The following is an 18,802-nucleotide window of genomic DNA, read 5'->3' as shown; positions in this document are numbered from 1 at the left end:
ACACCAGCTGCCTGTGACTCACATCTGCTTCTGCCCCTGAGCCTCTGTCTCTGGAGGCATCATTCCCGGGTTAGCAGGCCGAGGTGCGGGTGTCTCAGAGGGCACACAGCCTTGTCCCTGGGAAGGACCTTTCTTAGCAGCGAGTGGGGGAGCTGGAGGAGGCGCTCAAGTATGTTTGGTGCTGCCCGTCCTGACAATTCTGTTCTTTGGGGATCAAGACATCTGAGCTCTGCTCCATCACTGACTCCCAGGGCGGGCCCAGCGGTGGGCACCTTCAGGTCAACTCTGCTCTGCCTGGGTGTCCTGAGGACTTCAAGGTTGAGACTTGGTTCTTGGGAGGGGTCCATCCTGAACCAGCCAGGAAGCTGCCCATTATTTGCAAACTAGCTTAAAGCTCTTTTCCAGACCCCACAGTCCCTTCTGTCTTATTCTTTGGGACTGAACATTGTGAGGATTTGACCCTTCATTTTGGGCTTTCATAAGATACTTTGATGTGCTAGAGAGGTCAGCAAGGGGAGGCATTGGCCAACCTGTGGGTCTTGAGGGAAGGAAGGTGGCTTTGCTGCCAAGATCTGGGGCCACCACCTTTGCTTGCTTGCTAATTCCTAACACCCCCTCCAAGTCCATGCTTCTCTGGGGGCACCTGATGGACTCAGTGTGGGCCCCTGGGAGGGCTGTGATTTCATCATGTCCTGGTTGAAGATGTGCCTTGAAGGGCTTGGCGTTTCTGCTGTTTCTATAATAAATGTTTCTGTGATCTCAACTGCTGTGTGGTCAAGAGAGGAGTTATTTTTCTTTAATTTCTGCAGGTCTCTGGCATTATTTATATTTGGAAAGTCAAATTTAATTTTTTGGTTACTTTTTTTATTGCATGAGTAATACACGATCATGAAAAACCTTGGGGCACGATCATACTAGCTCTGAAAGGGACCATCCTTTTGAAAGCCGCTCACAGGTTTGCTCAGCAGACATCTGTTCAGCACCTCCTGAGTGGCAGGCCGTGGCCAGGGCTCTGGGAATGAATGTTGAATGAACATGTTTCTGAACCTTCAGACGCTCACAACCCAAACAACAGATTGTGGGGGAGGGAAAGGTTCCCAGGCAGGAGGCCTCAGAGGGAGGGGGCGTGAAGCAGGAGCCAGAGTGGGGAGGGAAGGCCTCCGAAGTGGGGAGGCAGAACTGGGCTGGGGAGCAGAGTTGGGCCAAGTGTGGTCAGGGAGTCCGGGGAGGGCCCCCGGGCATGGGAAAGGTCCATCAGAGCTGCAGAGAGGGTGAGTGTGTTCACGAGAGGGGCAGTCACCCAGGAGAAGCCTAGCCAGGCAGTTGAGTGGGTGAGCGCGGTGGGGGTGGCTTCATCGATGCTCCTGAGGCTGGCACTCAAGGATGGAGCCGGGTAAGCTGTGACCTTATCACGTGAGATTTCTGAGCTTGGTATAAAGGAGTCACGTAAAAGATTTGACCTACATTCTCATTCCCCAAAGGAATCCAGCAGGACTCTGGGTCCCGGTGCATCCAGACACAACTGTTCAAATAAGCAGCGCATATTGATAAGACGTCATGTTCCCAGGCACACCTTACATTCATTCTGAGGTTGCTCCATATCTCACCTGATTGGCAGCAGGCCTGTGAGGCGGTGGGCGTGGAGAGGGACAGCTGGGCAGAGGGGCTGCCTGGAGGGGAGGAGAGAGCGCGCAGGCCGTGAAGTGCCCCCCATGGGAAGTCAAAACTGAGAGCACGAGGACAAGGCCAGGGAGGCGGGGCGAGACAGCAGTGGCGATCCCCATGATTTGGGGTGACACCTGTGAGCTGCGGCTGAGGGTAACGGGCACGGGGCCCAGGAAGAGAGGCTCTTCCATAGCCGGACACCTCTGGGAACATTACTAAATCGGAGCCATACAGGAGACGGTGGCAGGAGGGGTGGGGAATCAGAGACATGACCGCCAGAGGAGGACCTTGGAGAAGTCGTGGGGGGAGATGAGACAGTCCACTGGAAGAGCCTCCATAGGAAAGTGGAGGGGGGGCCCTGGCTGATGAACCAGCTCAGGTGGGACTGCAGCAGGTATAAGGAACACCTTTTATTGATCCGGAGACGGGAGAGTCACTAGGGAGTTAGCAGATGTCAAGCAGAGCCTGACTAACCATTTGGCAGGAGGCTGAGGAAGGAGTGGAGGTTGGGTGGGGAGATCTGCCAGTGACATCTCATCTCCGCTGCCCCGAGAGTCTCTGTAGTGGAGTCTGAGATAAAAAAGAATCCTACCTCTATTTCGTATTTGGAAAAATGAAGGTCGAAGCGAGGGAAGGGTCACGTGATGGAGAGGCCAAGGGGCCTAGCCAGGAGTATAGATGAACGCACATCTTCTGGCACCACCAGACTGATTTCAGGGTATGATTTGATTATCCCTGGGATCAGCATGAAATGTGATTCTTGGGGAATTCAAGTTGGACTAGAGGGAATGTATCCAAAGGCAAAGCCAACCAGGGTTCATTTTTCCCATCCCAATTGGGATCATTCCAGAAGACACAGCCCTGCCTCTTGGAAGCCTTGAAGATCTCTGTCATGGAGATCTGGGGCACAGACAGAGGGAGGCGTGTGCCTGAATCCTAGGACTGTTGGAACAGAGATTCCCCAGAACAGGAGCACGAGGAAAGAAGGCCGGGAAGAGGAGGAAGGCTGAGCCCAATGCAAAGTCCTGAGATGCTCTGGGGCCGTGGGACTAGCCCTGAAAGACAGGGAGGAGGTCTCCTGGTAGGACAATATCCCTGCTCGAGGCAATGCACCATCTCATCAGGAGCAAAGGCCTCTCACCTTTAGCTCACCCCCGTGAAGTCAGAAGAAATTCCATGTGCAAAATGTTCCCACATGCAGTATCCCTCCTGACTCTCACTGGCCCCAGGAGAAGGTATAGAGACCATGTGTGGTCCCGCCAGGAACCATGGAACACTTCATCCTGCTCTGGACAGTGCTGTTCAGAGCCTCAGAGGGGGAGCGAAGCTGTCCATCCGTTCGTGAGCAGAAGGGTGGACAGGAGTGCCTGGCACTCAGGACAGGACTCCCAGAGAAAGCTTGCCAGCTGCCCCTCCCTCCATGAGGCAGTGGCAGGGCGGGGTGCTCAGAGAGTCTAAATTTAATTCCACCAGCTTCTCATCTACATAGATTTTGATCTCAGGACGTGATGAAGAGGAACAATCATTGGCTCAATAACATCCTAACTCCATTTGACCTTGGACAAGGTGTGCATTACTGGGCTGGGAAAGTCCTCAGTCTACGGAAAAGTCTCTCAAGAATGTTGCCTCGCCCTCCATTACCAGTCCCTTAGCCCAGGATGTATCTGTAAATTATGAGCCAAGTGCCCTGACAGTCCATCTTCAAGCTCGGTGTAATTCCTATTGTTCTGTTGGACCTGCTGCCCTGGTTTTATCGCCTTTCTGATCAGCCCAGGGAACCTGATGTCTTGGGAACCTGATGTCTTGATCAACACTCTGTTGCAAGGCGGAGCTGGGAATCGGGGATGCTGGGAGGGTCAGTCCCAGGACCGGCAGGGCTGCTGGGGGCTCTGAGTGCGCAGAGCGGCTTCCACACCTGTGCCAGGTGCTCAGTTCCGGCGCCTACCCGCCCGCGGAGCAGGCTTTCCACGCGAGGCCGCTTCCAAGTCCAGCCAGCTCCCTCGGCTGCAGCCGCGCCTGGCATTACCGGCACGAGACGGCTCGCTAACTCCCCTCTCACAGATTTATGGACCCCTAAGGTTTTCTCCCGCTCCATGACTTGTTTCAAGGACTTAACTTTCCTTTCTGGGTCTTCTCACGGTTTCCAGTGAAACCCTATTTCCAGTAAATTTTTGGTGATATTTAAATACCACGTAGCTCCTGGCACATAGTTGGTGTACACAGACGTCAGTGCCACCTTTCTCTTCCATTTTCTCTTTATTTTATAAAGAAGTTTATTCCCAAGCTTTTCCTAAGTGTTATGTCATCTTCTGGGTCCTGTCAAATGCAAGGGCAGAGAATCCCTCCTTTCTAGCATCTACTATAGTCCAGTTTCCCTGCAAGGGCGACAGTACCCACTTTACAGATGAGCAATCAGGCTCAGAGAGGGCAAGCGACCTGCCTAGGGTCACACAGCTAGAAATGTGCCATCAAGAGCGGAGCCCCGTCTGGCTGACTCCATGCCTTAGAGTAAGACACGCTCTGCTCTGCCCTCATGTCACATTCATCGTCGGCGTCTTCCTTTCTGGTCTGTTCTCTGCTCCGGTGCTGCTAGTCAGAGGCTCCGGGGCCCTCCTTTATTGTCTCTCCGGAGAGGCTGCCCCTTGTTCTGCACGTTTCTCTCCTGCAGAAGCCTCAGCCCCTCCTCTGCTGGCTGCCGCTTTCAACATCTCACCCCGCCTCCCCTTGTGCTCTCCTTACTCCTCCCAAGCTTCATGCCCCACTCCCCTGAAATTTCCTTCTCCCACGTCCCTGGTGGAGTCCCATGGGCCAGGTGACTTGTCATTGCACGTCTTCAATTCCTTTCTTAGTCCCATCCCTCAAAATGCTCTTAAACCACCACACCTGCCCCTGCCCGTGCCCACAGCCTGCCTGTGGCAGCCTTGTCTTAGGGATCAATTCTGATGCGTGTGTGAGGGTGTGGGTCCCCAGGATTGGAGGTGCTCTGTGCACCACTCATGGGGGTACCCCTCAGGTGCAGGGAACAGGGGGGTGAGAGCCTGGGCAAAGAGGAGGTGCTGGGAGGACACTTGAAAACACAGAGGACTGAGTCTTGCTTTCAGAATGTGTACAGAGCAATTGAGGAAACATAAGTCCACCCCCCGCTCACCCACCCTACACACACGGGGAAACGAGGCAACCAACATGCACTTGGGTTGACAGCAACTGGGCTTAGAAAAAGAAGCCAATGGGGCATCCAAGTGGTGTTAATTTAGGAAGACTCCCTGGAAGAGGGGGCCTGTCCACTGCCTGGCGAGGAGGAGGAGCTCTGGGCATTTGCCCTCCAGGCCTGACAGACCAAAACCAAGTTCAGGTCCAAATGCTCAGGAACTGAGCCCTTAGGTGTCTCAGAGCTTGAGCGTGAGTAGGGGTTTGAAGTCTCAAAGGCAACTGGAAACTCTTGCAGAGAAGGGAAGAGTAGAGGTGAACTGGGGGGGCGGAGAGCAGCACAGGCAAAGCGGGGAGAGGGCTGAGTAAGCATGCGAGCGGGCAGGCCGAGGTGCAGGGAAAGCTGTCGTGGTGCAGCTGGGGGCCAGGCCGGGCAGAGCAGGCCGTGGCGAAGGTGGGCAGGCCGGGGAGCCAGTTAGGCTGTCATCACCAGCTGGGGGGAACCGGGCTCCTATTTAGCCTCCATGAACTTAAGTGCCTTTTGAAAGAAAGATAAGCTCATCACTCCTGCCGGGCGGAATGTTGGTGACGTTTAAGCGCCGCGGAGCCGGTGGCACAGAGTCGGTGTTCACAGATGCCAGCTCTCTCTCTCCACGTCCATTTCTTCTTTAGTTTGTAAAGAAGCCAGCAGTAAGGGTGTGTGTTCGCCCCTTTCCCCCACACTTGCTTTCCAGTGTCAGTGCTCACCCCGCCATCCCGGCTCCTCACGGCGCGTGGGGGCGACGGCGAGCTGGCGGCAGCGGGAAGAGCACACGGGTTTGGATCAGGAACCGGAAGCCCCAGGAATTGATAGCACGACCCGGACACCTTTCCTGCCCTCTCCGGCCTGCCTCCTGGCACCCGTGCTGGCAGGCCGGCCGGCCCCGTGTGCGGCTGGGATGAGCGGCGGCGGCCTCTGCGCTCAGTGTGGGGCTCAGGGCCCCTGCCTGCTCAGGAGGAGGCTTGTTTTGAAACCAGGACGCTCAGCTGTAGTCCCAGATGTACCTATTTCTAGCTGGGCTAACTAAGCAAGTCATTTAATCTCTCTAAATCTGTTTTCTGCTCTGTGAAGTGGATTGATGGCCTAGTTCTCCGGGCTCGATAGTACTTGTGTATAACCCTGGTGAGGTGCCCGTGCACATGTGACCCGCTGAGACGAGCAGGCCTTCGCCCCTCCGTGGCAGCAGCTCAAGGACCTTCGCAGCTCTGTGAATTGTCTATTGATTGCCTGATCGTCACTGCTTTGACTTGTTTCCATGTGAATTTCTTCATGGAAAGTGTGTTGACTGGCAGAGGTGGGGGAATGGACACACACGTGTGTGCACACACATACTCATACCCTAGAAGGACTCAATTGTGCAGGGCGATATGTCTCATGAGGGAGTGTGCTGAACTAAAAGAATTTTGATTGCCTGTCAGAGGTAATTGGGCAACAGTCGTTACCGCGCCAAGACCATCCCAGTCCTATTGTTCCTAGTCAGGAACAAGATCTGGATTACTCATTCCCTAAAGTGATAGTTGGTTTAGCAGCCCAGGGATGTTAATGTTAGGACAGAGCCCTAGCAACAGTGTATGGAGATGGGGGACAGTGGGGCAGCAGTGGGGGGGCGGTGAAGGGGCACGTTGTGGGGGAGCTTGTGGGGTAGATGCTGCGGGAGAGGAGGTAGGATGAGGCTCGGCGGAGAGGAGTGGGCTGGAGAGGAGACACTTAGCGTCCTGGTTTGGACCGCGGGCGACAGGACAGAAGGCCTCGATGGCCTCACTTCCCATCCAGGTCCACAATTCATCATGCAGAGCTGCGCGGAGCCAGCCACGCCTCGTCATGCGTGCTGAGCACTCTTACACCTGCACTCGGTGCCTCATTGTCCCCTTCTCAGAGGGGACTGAAGAGGCATTTTCTGAGTGCGTGCTTGGGCGCAGGCAGCACCCCAGATTCAATTTCTGTGCTGCTGTACCAGATGCTGACTAGGATCTTACATACTGTAGCTCAGCTTGCCCAGAAAGTCAAGTCTTAAAATCCCATGGCTATGCCACTTGCCATCCATGTATACCTGGGGAAGTTATTCATTCTCTGTGTCTCAGTTTCCCCATTTAAAAAAGGGTAGAAGCATAGCGCCTATCTCCAAGTTGTAAAAATTTAGCAGGGGAATACCCTGAAAGCTTGATTCTGGTAGGTGGTCAGTCTCTGATAGCAGTTAGTTGTTATTGTTATTATTGCCATCCACAGACAATTTTAACTTCTCAATCAGCTTTTCCAGGCTCCTGGCTTTGCCTCCCTCACAGATCCACATTCATGCCTCCATAGAATAGCGCGAGGCTTGAACCGTCTGTTAAATCTTACCCCCCCTCTTTGCTTTACGGAACATATGAAACAACTTCTATCTGCTCATCTCACTGCTGCATCTGTTTATCAACTGCCACTTGCACGCCACCTGTTTGCACCTGTTTTCTGTTGCCAGTGTCTCTATCTCCTGCCCTGGTCTGTCTTTGAGGAAAGGTGTATTTGGAAAACATAGAAAAGTACATGCCTTTGCCTCCTGGGTCTGCCAGAGCATCCACCCATCCATCCTTTTTGACCAAGGCTTCTCTTTTAATGCAGCTCACTTATAAAACTCACATTGCTACGAATAACTTCCAAATTTTTACTTTTCAAACCCCTGACTATGGCTGGAGATAACTTGGTGAGCTCCGGGGCTTGGAGGGCCGACCTCAGAGATGGGTGAGGGAGTTCCTTCTGAAATTCCAACACGGGAAGCTGCACCTGCCAAGCCCGAGGGGAGAGTGCCTGAGCTTACGAGTGCAAAGCCAGAATGCGAACTTACAGATCTCTAGGATAGGAGGTGATGAAATCCATCAAGAAGCACCAGGTGGCAAATGTGGGGTCCTATTTTCCCAAAGTCACAAGTACTCGAAGAGAGATCTTGCCTGATAAAATGATTACCACACAAACGATCTTGCGTGCACAGCAATTTCAAGAGCCATCCTGGGAGCTAGGTGTGTAGTGTTTATTCGTATTGTTGAGGCTCGTAAAAATCTTGTATGGCTGCAGGCAAGCCAAACCCTTGAGTGGCACTGCATCCCGCTGACAGAGGACCAAGCCCAAAGGCCTCCCGGTATATAAGGGGAGGACTCTGTGCTTGGGGTAGAGGAGTACCAGCTCCTTTCCTTTCTTGACCTTGCTCCTGTTCTCTCTAAGTCAACATGAGCCGGCAGCTCAGCTCTAGGTCTGGGTATCGATGCGGAGGAGGAGGCTTCAGCTCTGGCTCTGCCGGGACGGTTAACCTCCAGCGCAGGACCACTAGCTGCACCATGCGCCGCAGCGGGGGCGGTGGCGGTGGCGGGAGGTTTTCCGGCGGAGCCTGTGGTGGTGGTGGCGGCAGTGGCTTTGGAAGTCGGAGTCTTGTTAACCTTGGCGGCACGAAAAGTATCTCCATGAGTGTGGCCAGAGGAGGTGGACACAGCAGTTTTGGTGGTGGTGGCTTTGGTGGTGGCAGTTTTGGAGGTGGCCTTGGCGGCGGCGGTGGCTTTGGTGGAGGTAGCTTTGGCAGTGGCGGTGGTTTTGGAGGAGGTAGTTTTGGGGGTGGTGGAATGGGGGGTGGCTTTGGGCCTGTCTGTCCTCCTGGTGGCATCCAGGAGGTCACCATTAACCAGAGCCTGCTGCAACCCCTCAATGTGGAGATAGATCCTGAGATCCAGAAAGTCAAGTCTCAAGAAAGGGAGCAAATCAAGACACTCAACAACCAGTTTGCCTCCTTTATTGATAAGGTGAGTTCACGCTCTCAGAGTGCCGGGACAGCTGCTCCTGGTCCACCTGAGGCTGCAGGGCAGAACATGTCTGGGTTGGAGCCTCTGGTTTCTGTGTGTGACATGTTGCTTTCTGGAACTGTCGTCTAGGAGTTGCATTACGAGTATGCTTGTGAATGATGCTCATGGCTGAGCTTTCTCTTGGACAAAGGTGGTCTGTGGCCCACATATGCACGGGTCCATTTGACATCACCTTGAAATGTTTTTTGAAAAATTTAGTTCTTGAGTTGAATTGGGACACATACCTATTGAATGGAGACAATAGAAATGGGACTAACTCATCCTTCAAAGTTGCAAGTGAGAAGCCTGGAAAGGTCTCCCAAACCACGAAAAGGGAGCTGAGTGGGGACAGAGTACATCGTGATATCAGGGCAAAAAGTATGTAGCAGGCCAGTGCCAAACATCCTGTGCTGTCAGATGGGGAGCTCTGCTCTCTGAGAATGTTGCATTGGTACCAGATCAGGCTGGACATTTATATACACTTTTATCTTCAAATACCTGTTCTGGAAAAGTATGTAAACTATTTTTTACTTTTTGCTCAATCATCAATAATGTCAATTCAATAAGTCTGGAATTCATTTTTGGATTTTTCCAGCATTTTTTGACTATGTGTATGCTCAGGGATACAAACCAACGTTTATGGTAATTGACCTAAAAAATATTGGGAGACGGATCTCAAGTATCATGGATCTGTCTCCAGGTAAACTGCAATAACTTTATATGTGGTGGCTAGTTGGTGTTCGTGTAGCTACTTCTGTGTACAGTTCCAGCTGAAGGAGGATCACTGTTCTCAGGGGAATTAAAACTTCTCTGAACTAACTGTGAGTTGGGTTTTGTTATGAAGATGATGCTAATTTGCTCATCTTCTTCCTGTTTCTCAGAATGTCATTGTCAGGAAAATAGGAGAGAAAGTTCTTTTTCAAATGAGGTCTTAAGGCTCCATTTCTGCACCAGTGGGTGATGCGGTTTGTGCTCTTAGGTGCGGTTCCTGGAGCAGCAGAATCAGGTGCTGCAAACTAAATGGGAGCTGCTGCAGCAGGTAGACACCTCAACCAAGACCCAGAACTTGGATTCCTACTTTGAGGCCTACATCAGCAATCTCAGGAATACAACAGACCAACTAAAAAGAGAACAGTCGATGATGGATACAGAATTGAAGAACATGCAAGATATGGTAGAAGATTACCGGAGCAAGTAAGCAAAACCGGGCAATTCTTGACTTTTTGTACTAAAATATTTTCAGAAAGTGACAAGCTAAGTCTGTGAACAGTATGTAGTGGTGGTGTTTTTTTCTTGAGTTAGAGGCAAATCAATTTGGCATTTTTAGAAATATTTAACTTCTCAGGAGGTAGACACAGTTTAGTGGTTTCATGTCTCAGAACAAAGGGGCTAATGTATCCTAGGTTAGCAGGAGGAAAGCAGTGATAGGCACTGCTTTAGTCTAGAAGCTGAACTTCAAGCCTCACCTTCTTGCCACCGTCTAATCACTTGTGTCTTCTAACAGGTATGAGGAAGAGATCAACAAGCGGACAAATGCAGAGAATGAATTTGTGACCATCAAGAAGGTGAGCAAATTTGATAGCATGAAATAAGTAGTACGAGAGGGTATCCAGTTACTAAGTGGAAAGAAAGCAGGCTGCAGAGAAGCAGGTAGGGACCTGATGAAATCAAGTTTTCTGCACCTTATCATGACCTGGGCTTGTCCAGGCTCTCTGCTTCAGACTTCTCACGCAGTGAGTGGGAGGCAAGCTCCAGGCAAGTCAGGCAAGGTCCCTTGTGCTCGTGATACTGAAAGTTAGGGCAATTTAGGGATTGTGAGCCTTCTGGGTATAGAGGTGTGGAGTAGGCCTGAACAGCTCTTCTACCTGGAGAACCCCCTCCCACCTGGTGAGAGGGACTTGCCTCACTACAGCTCTGATTTCACGATGGCTATTGTTTCTCCAGGATGTGGACGCTGCTTACATGACCAAGGTGGACCTTCAGAGCAAAGTCGACATCTTACGCCAGGAAATTGATTTCTATACAACATTCTATCAAGCAGTAAGTCCTTTAATTTCAACCAGGTTTACCCAAATAGCCTTTAAGCCCCAACCCACTGCTACCCAGAACAAAGATATATCCCCCACCTCCTGACTCTTTCCTCTGAGTTGTTTGTTGTCTTAACACTGTAAGAATCACTGCGCTATGATACCTTGTAGGAGCTGGCTCAGATGCAGACACACATCAGTGAGACCAGCGTCATCCTCTCTATGGACAACAACCGTAGTCTGGACCTGGACAGCATCATCGCTGAGATCAAGAGCCAGTATGAGGAGATCGCCCAGAGGAGCAAGGCCGAGGCCGAGGCCCTGTACCAGACCAAGGTGAAGGGGCTGGGAGTCTCACCAGTGCTTGCCAAATGTTCTTTTCTTGCTGTCCTGGGTTTTCCCTTATATCTGCCCACCTAATGGACTCGATCCACCATCTTTAGTACGAAGAGCTCCAGATGACTGCTGGTCAACATGGGGACACAGTGAAAACTTCAAAGATGGAGATTTCCGAACTGAATCGGATGATCCAGAGACTTCGATCTGAAATTGACAGTGTCAAGAAGCAGGTATTTGCTTCCTCTTCCCACTGGGCAGCAACATGCAATGGGGGAGGCTCATTGTTAGCTTTGGCTTTTGCAACCCACACCCAAGTTTTGGTGACTATGTTGATGGCCAGAATTCAGCCCTCATGCTGGGTTACCCCTAGGATAACTCATGAAAATGACCCAGTAGATAAATAGCTGTGATGGTCATGAGTGATCTAACTTATGATTTAAGAGATGGTGAGTGAGAGGAGAGGCAGCCAGGGCACCTCAGGGTTGGCATTTAGAAGAACGTCAAGTCTGTCAAGGGTGCAGGGGCCTTGATTCAGGGCTCAGATAGGCTGCTCTGTCGCCTTTAAGGGCTTTTAAGGCAGGTGAGTGCATGAGACCATGTAAGCACCCACGGTTCTGTTGGACCCATGGTACTGGCCTCTCTGGGGTGGAGAAATCAGTTTGAGAAGAGAAGGCCAAGGTGGAATTAGATAATATGAGAGTGTGTAAGGTGATGGGTTCTCCTTTGTCAGATCTCAGGGGTGCAGCAGTCCATCACCGACGCTGAGCAGCGTGGTGAGAATGCCCTCAAGGATGCCCAGGGCAAGCTGGCTGAGCTGGAGGACGCCCTGCAGAAGGCCAAGGAGGACATGGCCCGGCTGCTGCGGGACTACCAGGAGCTCATGAACACCAAGCTGGCCCTGGACATGGAGATTGCTACCTACAGGAAGCTGCTGGAAGGAGAGGAAATCAGGTGAGAAAGGAACCTGGGCAGTTTTGGCCATTTCTTAAGTGTTCCCTCTCCGGCAAAACTGACTGCTGAGATCAACCAAATGACGACTTGTCCCGGGCGCGGGGACAGGAAAGGTACCAGCTCTTCTATGGAAGCTCCATGCGATGGAGTGATTTCGTCTTCCTCCGGGCTGGCTCAGATATCCTGCCTGAGAGGCGGCCCACATTAGCTGCAAGACTCTTGTCTAATTCAGATGGAGTGCTCTCCCTGCTGGTGCTCATGCTGAGTAAATGGCGGTGTTTCAGCAGGCCAGAGGGACTGGATTAGGTTTTTGATCAAAAGGGACTGGAGGGTTGCAGATGCGCGAGTCTGCGAGTTGGCGGGGAGGCCTGGGGAGGTGTCTGGTGCTGCAGAGGCATGAAGGACTCACCTTCCTTTCTCCCGCAGGATGTCTGGAGAGTGCGTCCCCAACGTCAGCGTGTGTAAGTTCCAGCTGTTTCCCAGGGACAGGTGCAGGCTGGGGGTGGGAAAGCGAGCTGGCCTGGCAGTTAACCGAGCGTTCCCTTGCAGCCGTGAGCACCAGCCACAGCAGCACCAGCGGAAGTGTTAGCCGAGGAGGTGGTGGCGGCAGCTACGGCTCCGGAGGCGGCGGCGGTGGCAGCTATGGCTCCGGAGGACGTGGCAGTGGGGGCTCCAGAGGTGGCTCCGGAGGGGCCGGTGGCAGCTACGGCTCCGGAGGTGGTAGTGGTGGTGTCAGCAGCGGCGGCAGCTATGGCTCCAGAGGCGGCAGTGGGGGCACCAGAGGTGGCTCCGGAGGGGGCGGTGGCATCTCTGGCGGCGCCCGGGGCTCTGGAGGCGACCGGGGCTCTGGCGGTGAGCGGGGTTCTGGCGGCGAGAGTTCTGGGGGCAGCTTCGGCTCCTCCGAAGGCCGGGGCTCCAGCATAGGGGGCCTCTCCGGCTCCGGGGACACCAAGACCACCGGTGGCAGTTCCAGCGTGAAGTTTGTTTCCACCAGCTATTCCCGAGTGACCAGATAGGCGGTGCCCTCTAGGTCAATGCCTCGACCCTCCGTGGAGAAAAGAGCTATGGTTAGTTACACGGATTCATCCTATTTCCCCAGCTCTTCCTTTCTGCTCTGCTTCCCAAAGGAGCTTTTAAATAAGCAGCAAACTCAGCCCCCTGGCCAGGACCCTGCTTTGTGATGTGCCTGAAAACCCTCCATCTTCACCTCTGTACACATGACACATGACATTTCAAAGCACCCCCTTAATTTGGCCAGGGAGGGCTGCTTAGACCCCGGCTTCTTTCCCATGCATAGCTCCCGGGACACCCCCTTTCCTGCAGCAAACTCTGTGCTGCTTTGGTTTTGTACATAAGGTGTAAGCCAATTGTTGTGGCAGGTCTTAAACTCCTGTTTCTTTGTGTTGCTACAATAAACTGCATTTGCAATTCTCTGAGCCTCAATCTTCTTTGTTCATGGCACTCTCTCTGGGGTGGGGTGTGTGGGTGGGATAGCACCCCCATGGCACAGAGGGGAGTAGGGACTCACTGGCATGCTGAGTAAGAGGGGGGCTGTTCAGTCAACATTTAACTTTAGACATTTAACCTTTAATTAGAAGTTCGTTCCCCGGGGGTGGAGCTGTCATGGGGAAATGGAGGTACTGGGATGGCAGGTTTGATTCATTGAGGAGACTTTCCTGAAAAGGGCAGTGAGCAGGCAGGATGGGAAGGAGGAGTTTGGCATGGAGACCATGGGAATGCATTGCGCAAAAAAGTAATTGATTATGCGGAACAGCCTGTGATGGAGGGGTGTGGGTCACACAGGGTCAGCGGTGACAACAGCCAGAATACTGACTTTGGCCTGGGTGTTCAAGAACCGCGGGAGGTGGTGGAGGGCTGGCTCCACTTACCACTCTTTAGGCCACCCCTATCTAGAGCTCTGCTTCATCTCCGAAGCTCCTATGTGGACATGTATGTCGCCCGTACTTGTGAAGCAGGGCAACGAGATGCACAATGGTCAGAGCAGGGACATTTGGCGTCGGAGATGCTGGGTTTGGCTCTTATCACCACCTTTTACTAGCCCTGCGGTAATGTGCAAGTTATGGGCTTTTCTGCAGCTCAGTTTTAAGATCTCTATGATGGGAGCAACATTTTCCTCGTGGGCATTATTGTGAGGCTTGGATGGGATGATGAAGGAACACAGCTCAGCACATCGCAAGCACTCAAGGACTGTCAGTTTTAATGATAATGGCACCACTGCTGCTGATCTCCAGAGAACTCAGCCAATTCTTGCTCTCAGAGACTAATGAATATCACCTTCCCAGCAGTTCCAGGACCATGAAAAAATCAGTTTACTTAGCTTTCAATTAGGAAAAGACTTTCTAGCTCCAGTGTCAACTGTGGGAATCCAGGGTGGGAGGGATGGTGGTGGATTAACGAGAACATCATGTAAGAACCACTTGGTGAGCTCCGCCCACGTCACTCCCTCTCCAAAGCTCCTTTCTGCCTGGGCTGATGTGAGACTCTTGCAAGCATTTTGGTGGACAGAAAGGACAAGGAACTTCGATTCAGAGAACCTTGGGAGATTGCATGTGGTATCTAAGGGGCAGGCAAAAGAAAACAATCCCCTGCTCCCTGGCTGTGTGGATTCTTGGATGAATTAATGGAACACTCTGAGCCTCATTTATTTGGTAGGTGAGATGGGGATGAGAATATTTGCTTCGAGACGTCGAAAAGAAAACAATCTATAATTGGACATTGCTTCTGTGAACTGTGACTGTGTTATGCAGAAGAGTTACATGAAATTAAAAGGGAGGGATGAAGAAGCAGGAGAAGGGGGCTGTCTGGCAGTCTTCAAGGTGGGAACTACCTTGACATGGTCACAGTGGCCCCGCTCTGTAAGGTCACAAAGATGATTTTGGTGGTGCACCCAAGTTGAATTTGCTCCGGAAGACTGACAATTATGAACAAACACACAAGCAGTGGGTGTGTAAATCACAACGTATTAGTTTGCGGAGAACCTATATTTTAAGTGACTAAAATACCAATTCCCCATCCTCCTTCTAAGATATCTGTGAAACTGAATTAGTCATAAAAGGCAGCTTGGTGCTTGTGGTTTTAAAACAATGAGAGTTGGGTGGCTTTGAGGGAGACGACATTCTCTCTTGTAAGGGAGAGAAGGGCTCTGGGGCCACCAGATACAGTGTTTGGACACTGCTGAATGACTGTACTGAGGAGAGAGCTGCAGAACTCTGAATGCCTGTTGCCGCTGAGAGGAATATTCATATGCTTCTTAGGTTATAACTTAAATTTTCTAATTTCCTTCTTAAGTTATAACTTCCATGAATCGCAGTTCAGTATTGGGAATGGCCCTACTCATCTTGTTGGGATTTAGGTTTTCCTGGCACATTCAGGCATAGAACAGAGACCAATAAAATTTACAGTGAAACTTACCAATGCTTATAAAAGGTCATAGGACTAAATGAAAACCTTGAGTAAGTCAACATGTAACTAAATTGAGTAAGATTAAGTGCCCAAATACATTAGTATCAGAAAGACAGCAAAGAAAAATCCTGGATTCCCTCCAGCAACACACAGAGTTCCTGCACATACACCATGTGTCAAGGATGCAACCAAACACCAGGGAAGCTGTGAGTGAGACTTGGTTCCTTTTCCCAAAGAGCCCCGAGCCTTGGGTGATGGGGTGTGTAGACATGATGCCCCCACAGTGCACATGACCCATGCAATGAGAGAAACACATACAAGGCGTAGAAACAGTACATTTAAAATTGATCTCTGGCAGGGTTTAGGAGGATAAGTAGGAGTTTTTCAAGCAGATAAAGGAAATCAAGGTAGACAAGTTATCGGAGGCCAATAAAGACACTCCAGGCAGAAGGAGTAACATGGATAAAGACATGGAAGAGTGAAATTTCATGACGTATTTGATTGTCTGAAGGAGCATGGAGTTAGTGAAAAGAAATGAGGTGAAGAGTTGGATTCAGTCAAGAAGGGCCTCATATGCATCCAATGGAGTCTAGACTCTAGTTTGTGGGTCAGAGGGTCTCAGTGAGGGCTTGGAGATCTATTGACTCATTACAACCTACTAAGTTCTGAGCTAATGGAGGGATGGGGGTTGTCTCACTATTAGTGGGATAGGAATCCAGCACGAATACAGTTTGTTTTGTACTTGAGTATCCCTTCAGATACCTGGTTTGTTAATCTGTTCATGGAAATGTCATTTTTTTCAGGCATTTTATGGCTGAAAGAGCTGTGGTAATTGAGGAGGAAACTATAAAGGAGTTTGAGAGTGTACAGTGGTAGGAGAGATTGGGGTTTTAGAGGGATCACTTAGGCCAGATTGGAGGGCTCCATATTGGATGGAGGAAGACTCGATAGGAGAATACTGCCAGGGTACAAGCAAAAGATGACCAAGACTTGTACCTTAGTTCACGAGTTGGTTGAGTGGCCAGAAGTTGGATAAGAATCTGGACTGAGAGGTGGCTGGGAGTCCAGTCATCAGGCCTAAGTGATAGGTTGGATATGGAGGGAGGCAGGGGCAGTGAAGTGAAGGGATAAGTTGAGGATGGCTCCAAGTTTCTGGCTTGGGTAAAACTATAGCAAGTAGATTAGTGGGGACAAATGATGAGTTTGCTCTTTTGAGGTAACTCTACCCAGGTAATTATTGGAGCTAGAGGTATAAACTGAGTCTTGAAAGAGGAAACCTTCAGATAAGTCAGAAATAGAGGAAGGATCAGAGAAATCTCAGTAGGAAAGTCAGATACACACAGGGGAAACTACCACAAATAGAGAAAACTTAAAGGCTATGAGGCCAGTCATGATTCTTCAGGGACTAACCAGTCACGATATTGTGGTTCCCCAGACCAGTTCCCCAGATGCAGAGATGAACAGTCAAAATCTTAGACTCTGGTATTTCAGCCTTGGGTGTGTCCAAACCAGATCTGATGCTTGGTGTTCATCCAAGTAATAGTATTCAGGAGAGAAGCACAAAGGTACAGCTGTGCAATAAAAACTCTCTTATCCCCTTCCATGAAGTCCCTTTTGTCTGTGGCAGCCATAGTTTCTTGGGTATCCTTCAAGAAGTATCTATGTACAAGCAAGCAAAGAAGCACATGTCTATGTATTTATTCTTTTTTCTCAGATGTCCTGCCACCCCAGTGTTCCAGCCCCAGCAGACTTGACTGTTTCCACTCCACTAAGAGTTGAATTGCACGTTCTTTAGCAGATGAGCTTTTGGGAGGTGGTTTCTGAGCATTGGCTAGAGCCTATGATAAAATTTCAGCCTTTTGTCCTTGCCTAAGTCATCTCCTCACACTCCCTCTCCCTGGATCGAGATCCCTTTGTCTCCCTCCTCATGTCTCATTTGGAAGGGTAGACTCCTTCCCTCTGCTCCGTGGGGGTTCCCCTAAGCCCGTCCTTCCTTGGATGGCCACTGTGTCGCAGCCATCAATTCAGTGGTCAGTCCGCCTCCTCTAGCCCTCTCTCTAATGCAATCCTGAGATTCCTCTAACTCTAGAGAAAAATGGATTTCCCCACCATCTCTCCTCCCCACTGTCTCTCCTCCCCACGTACTAACTGCCTCTCCCATAATTCCAGTCCCAAGACAACTGCCTAGTGTCCCTGGGAACCCCACCGAACCAGCAAGTCTTCTTGCAGTCCTGGCGTCTCAGTTCCTGGCACAGCTTGGCTCAACTGTGCTGTTCCTTCCTTCCCTTGGGGGAGGGTCTTCCTCGGGGCGCTGCACTAGCCCCTGGGACAGAATTCCAAAAGATGATCTTGAACCAGCACCTGTGGCTTTGTGCCGCTGAACCAGAGCCTATGCATGGAATTTTAGGAACCCCCACCTCCTGCCAAGGCAGACTTCCTGGGCATGGAGACCTCTGCAGGGCTGTCCGAGGGGCTGGGAGTTCTCGTTTGGCTTTCCTGTTCTGTTAAAAATGTGTGTGGAAGTTTTAACATGGACTTTATGAACATGATCAAAGTTTCTTTTGAAAAAGGGTATCCTTTCTTTCCGTGAGTTATTCTAAAGCCATTCATGTCATCACCTTCTGATTCATAACGATAATGAAAATGACTCCCTTTTACTGTTGGCAAAAGAAAAACAGATGGAAGACGCTGTGGGCACACAGGGTGAAAGCAACTCAATGCACGGCCTTAGCTGTAGTGTAAGGGGGACGCGAAAGGGAAAAAGCCGCCAACAACACTGTAATATCCCACTCTGGAAGTTCTCGGTCAGGTCTTTGCTAGAAGACATAATGACGCATCCAGAGTTCACAGGTAGAACCAGCATAGCTCACCCAGCTACTGGCACAGCCTGATGTGTGTGTGCTGTGCGGTGACCTCAGGGCCATGAGCAATGCTGCTGCCGATGGCATAATTTCCCCAAAAGGTGCAAACTCCTGTACACTTTTTAATGAAAAGAAAATACAGCCTTCTCTTGATTTTAAAAAAAGATTTATTTATTTATTTATGCATGTAAGGACTGGGGTGTAGGTCAGAGGTGTGGGGAGGTGGGAGGATTCACCAGAGACAGAGTGGGGAGCAGAACAGGTGGATCTACTGCAATACACTGCTGAGGGGAGCAGGGGCGAGACAGGAGAGGCCTGCTGCGTGGGTTTAGCGCTGAGACTTAACCCCTAGGCCACCAAGGAAGCCCTCTTCTTTTGATTTATACAGTAGTTGCATTCCCAAACCCTCCAGCATCTCTGAAAGGGAGCAAAACCACTGCATGTGTGTGTGATGTGGGGTCTGGGTTGAACCATCACCAATGTTGGGATACTCAAAAGCTGTGTGGGGTCTCGCAGAATCTGGGTGTGTCCACTAAAGGTCAATAA

At 50.9% G+C, this 18,802-nt stretch overlaps 1 protein-coding gene across 2 annotated transcripts; it reads left to right on the top strand.

The window, feature by feature from the left end:
• Positions 1 to 8,052: 8,052 nt before the first annotated feature.
• Positions 8,053 to 12,988, top strand: LOC311185648 (keratin, type II cytoskeletal 1-like; the record flags this gene model as incomplete). Of its 2 annotated transcripts, XM_084256352.1 has the most annotated exons (10): positions 8,053 to 8,616; positions 9,635 to 9,849; positions 10,160 to 10,220; positions 10,600 to 10,695; positions 10,854 to 11,018; positions 11,126 to 11,251; positions 11,752 to 11,972; positions 12,399 to 12,433; positions 12,522 to 12,740; positions 12,897 to 12,988. In XM_084256352.1, 10 exons carry the CDS (start codon positions 8,053 to 8,055, stop codon positions 12,986 to 12,988), a joined length of 1,794 nt encoding a protein of 597 aa, XP_084112478.1. The 2 variants fall into 2 exon arrangements, with proteins under 2 accessions (XP_084112478.1, XP_084112477.1); XM_084256351.1 differs by having other exon boundaries at positions 12,522 to 12,988.
• Between the last annotated feature and the right edge of the window lie 5,814 nt (positions 12,989 to 18,802).

This window comes from Talpa europaea, assembly GCF_964194135.1.
Source record: "Talpa europaea genome assembly, chromosome: 15".
Taxonomy (NCBI): domain Eukaryota; kingdom Metazoa; phylum Chordata; class Mammalia; order Eulipotyphla; family Talpidae; genus Talpa; species Talpa europaea.
Note: the sequence above shows the minus strand (reverse complement) of the source record. Positions and strands in the feature narration are given on the sequence as shown.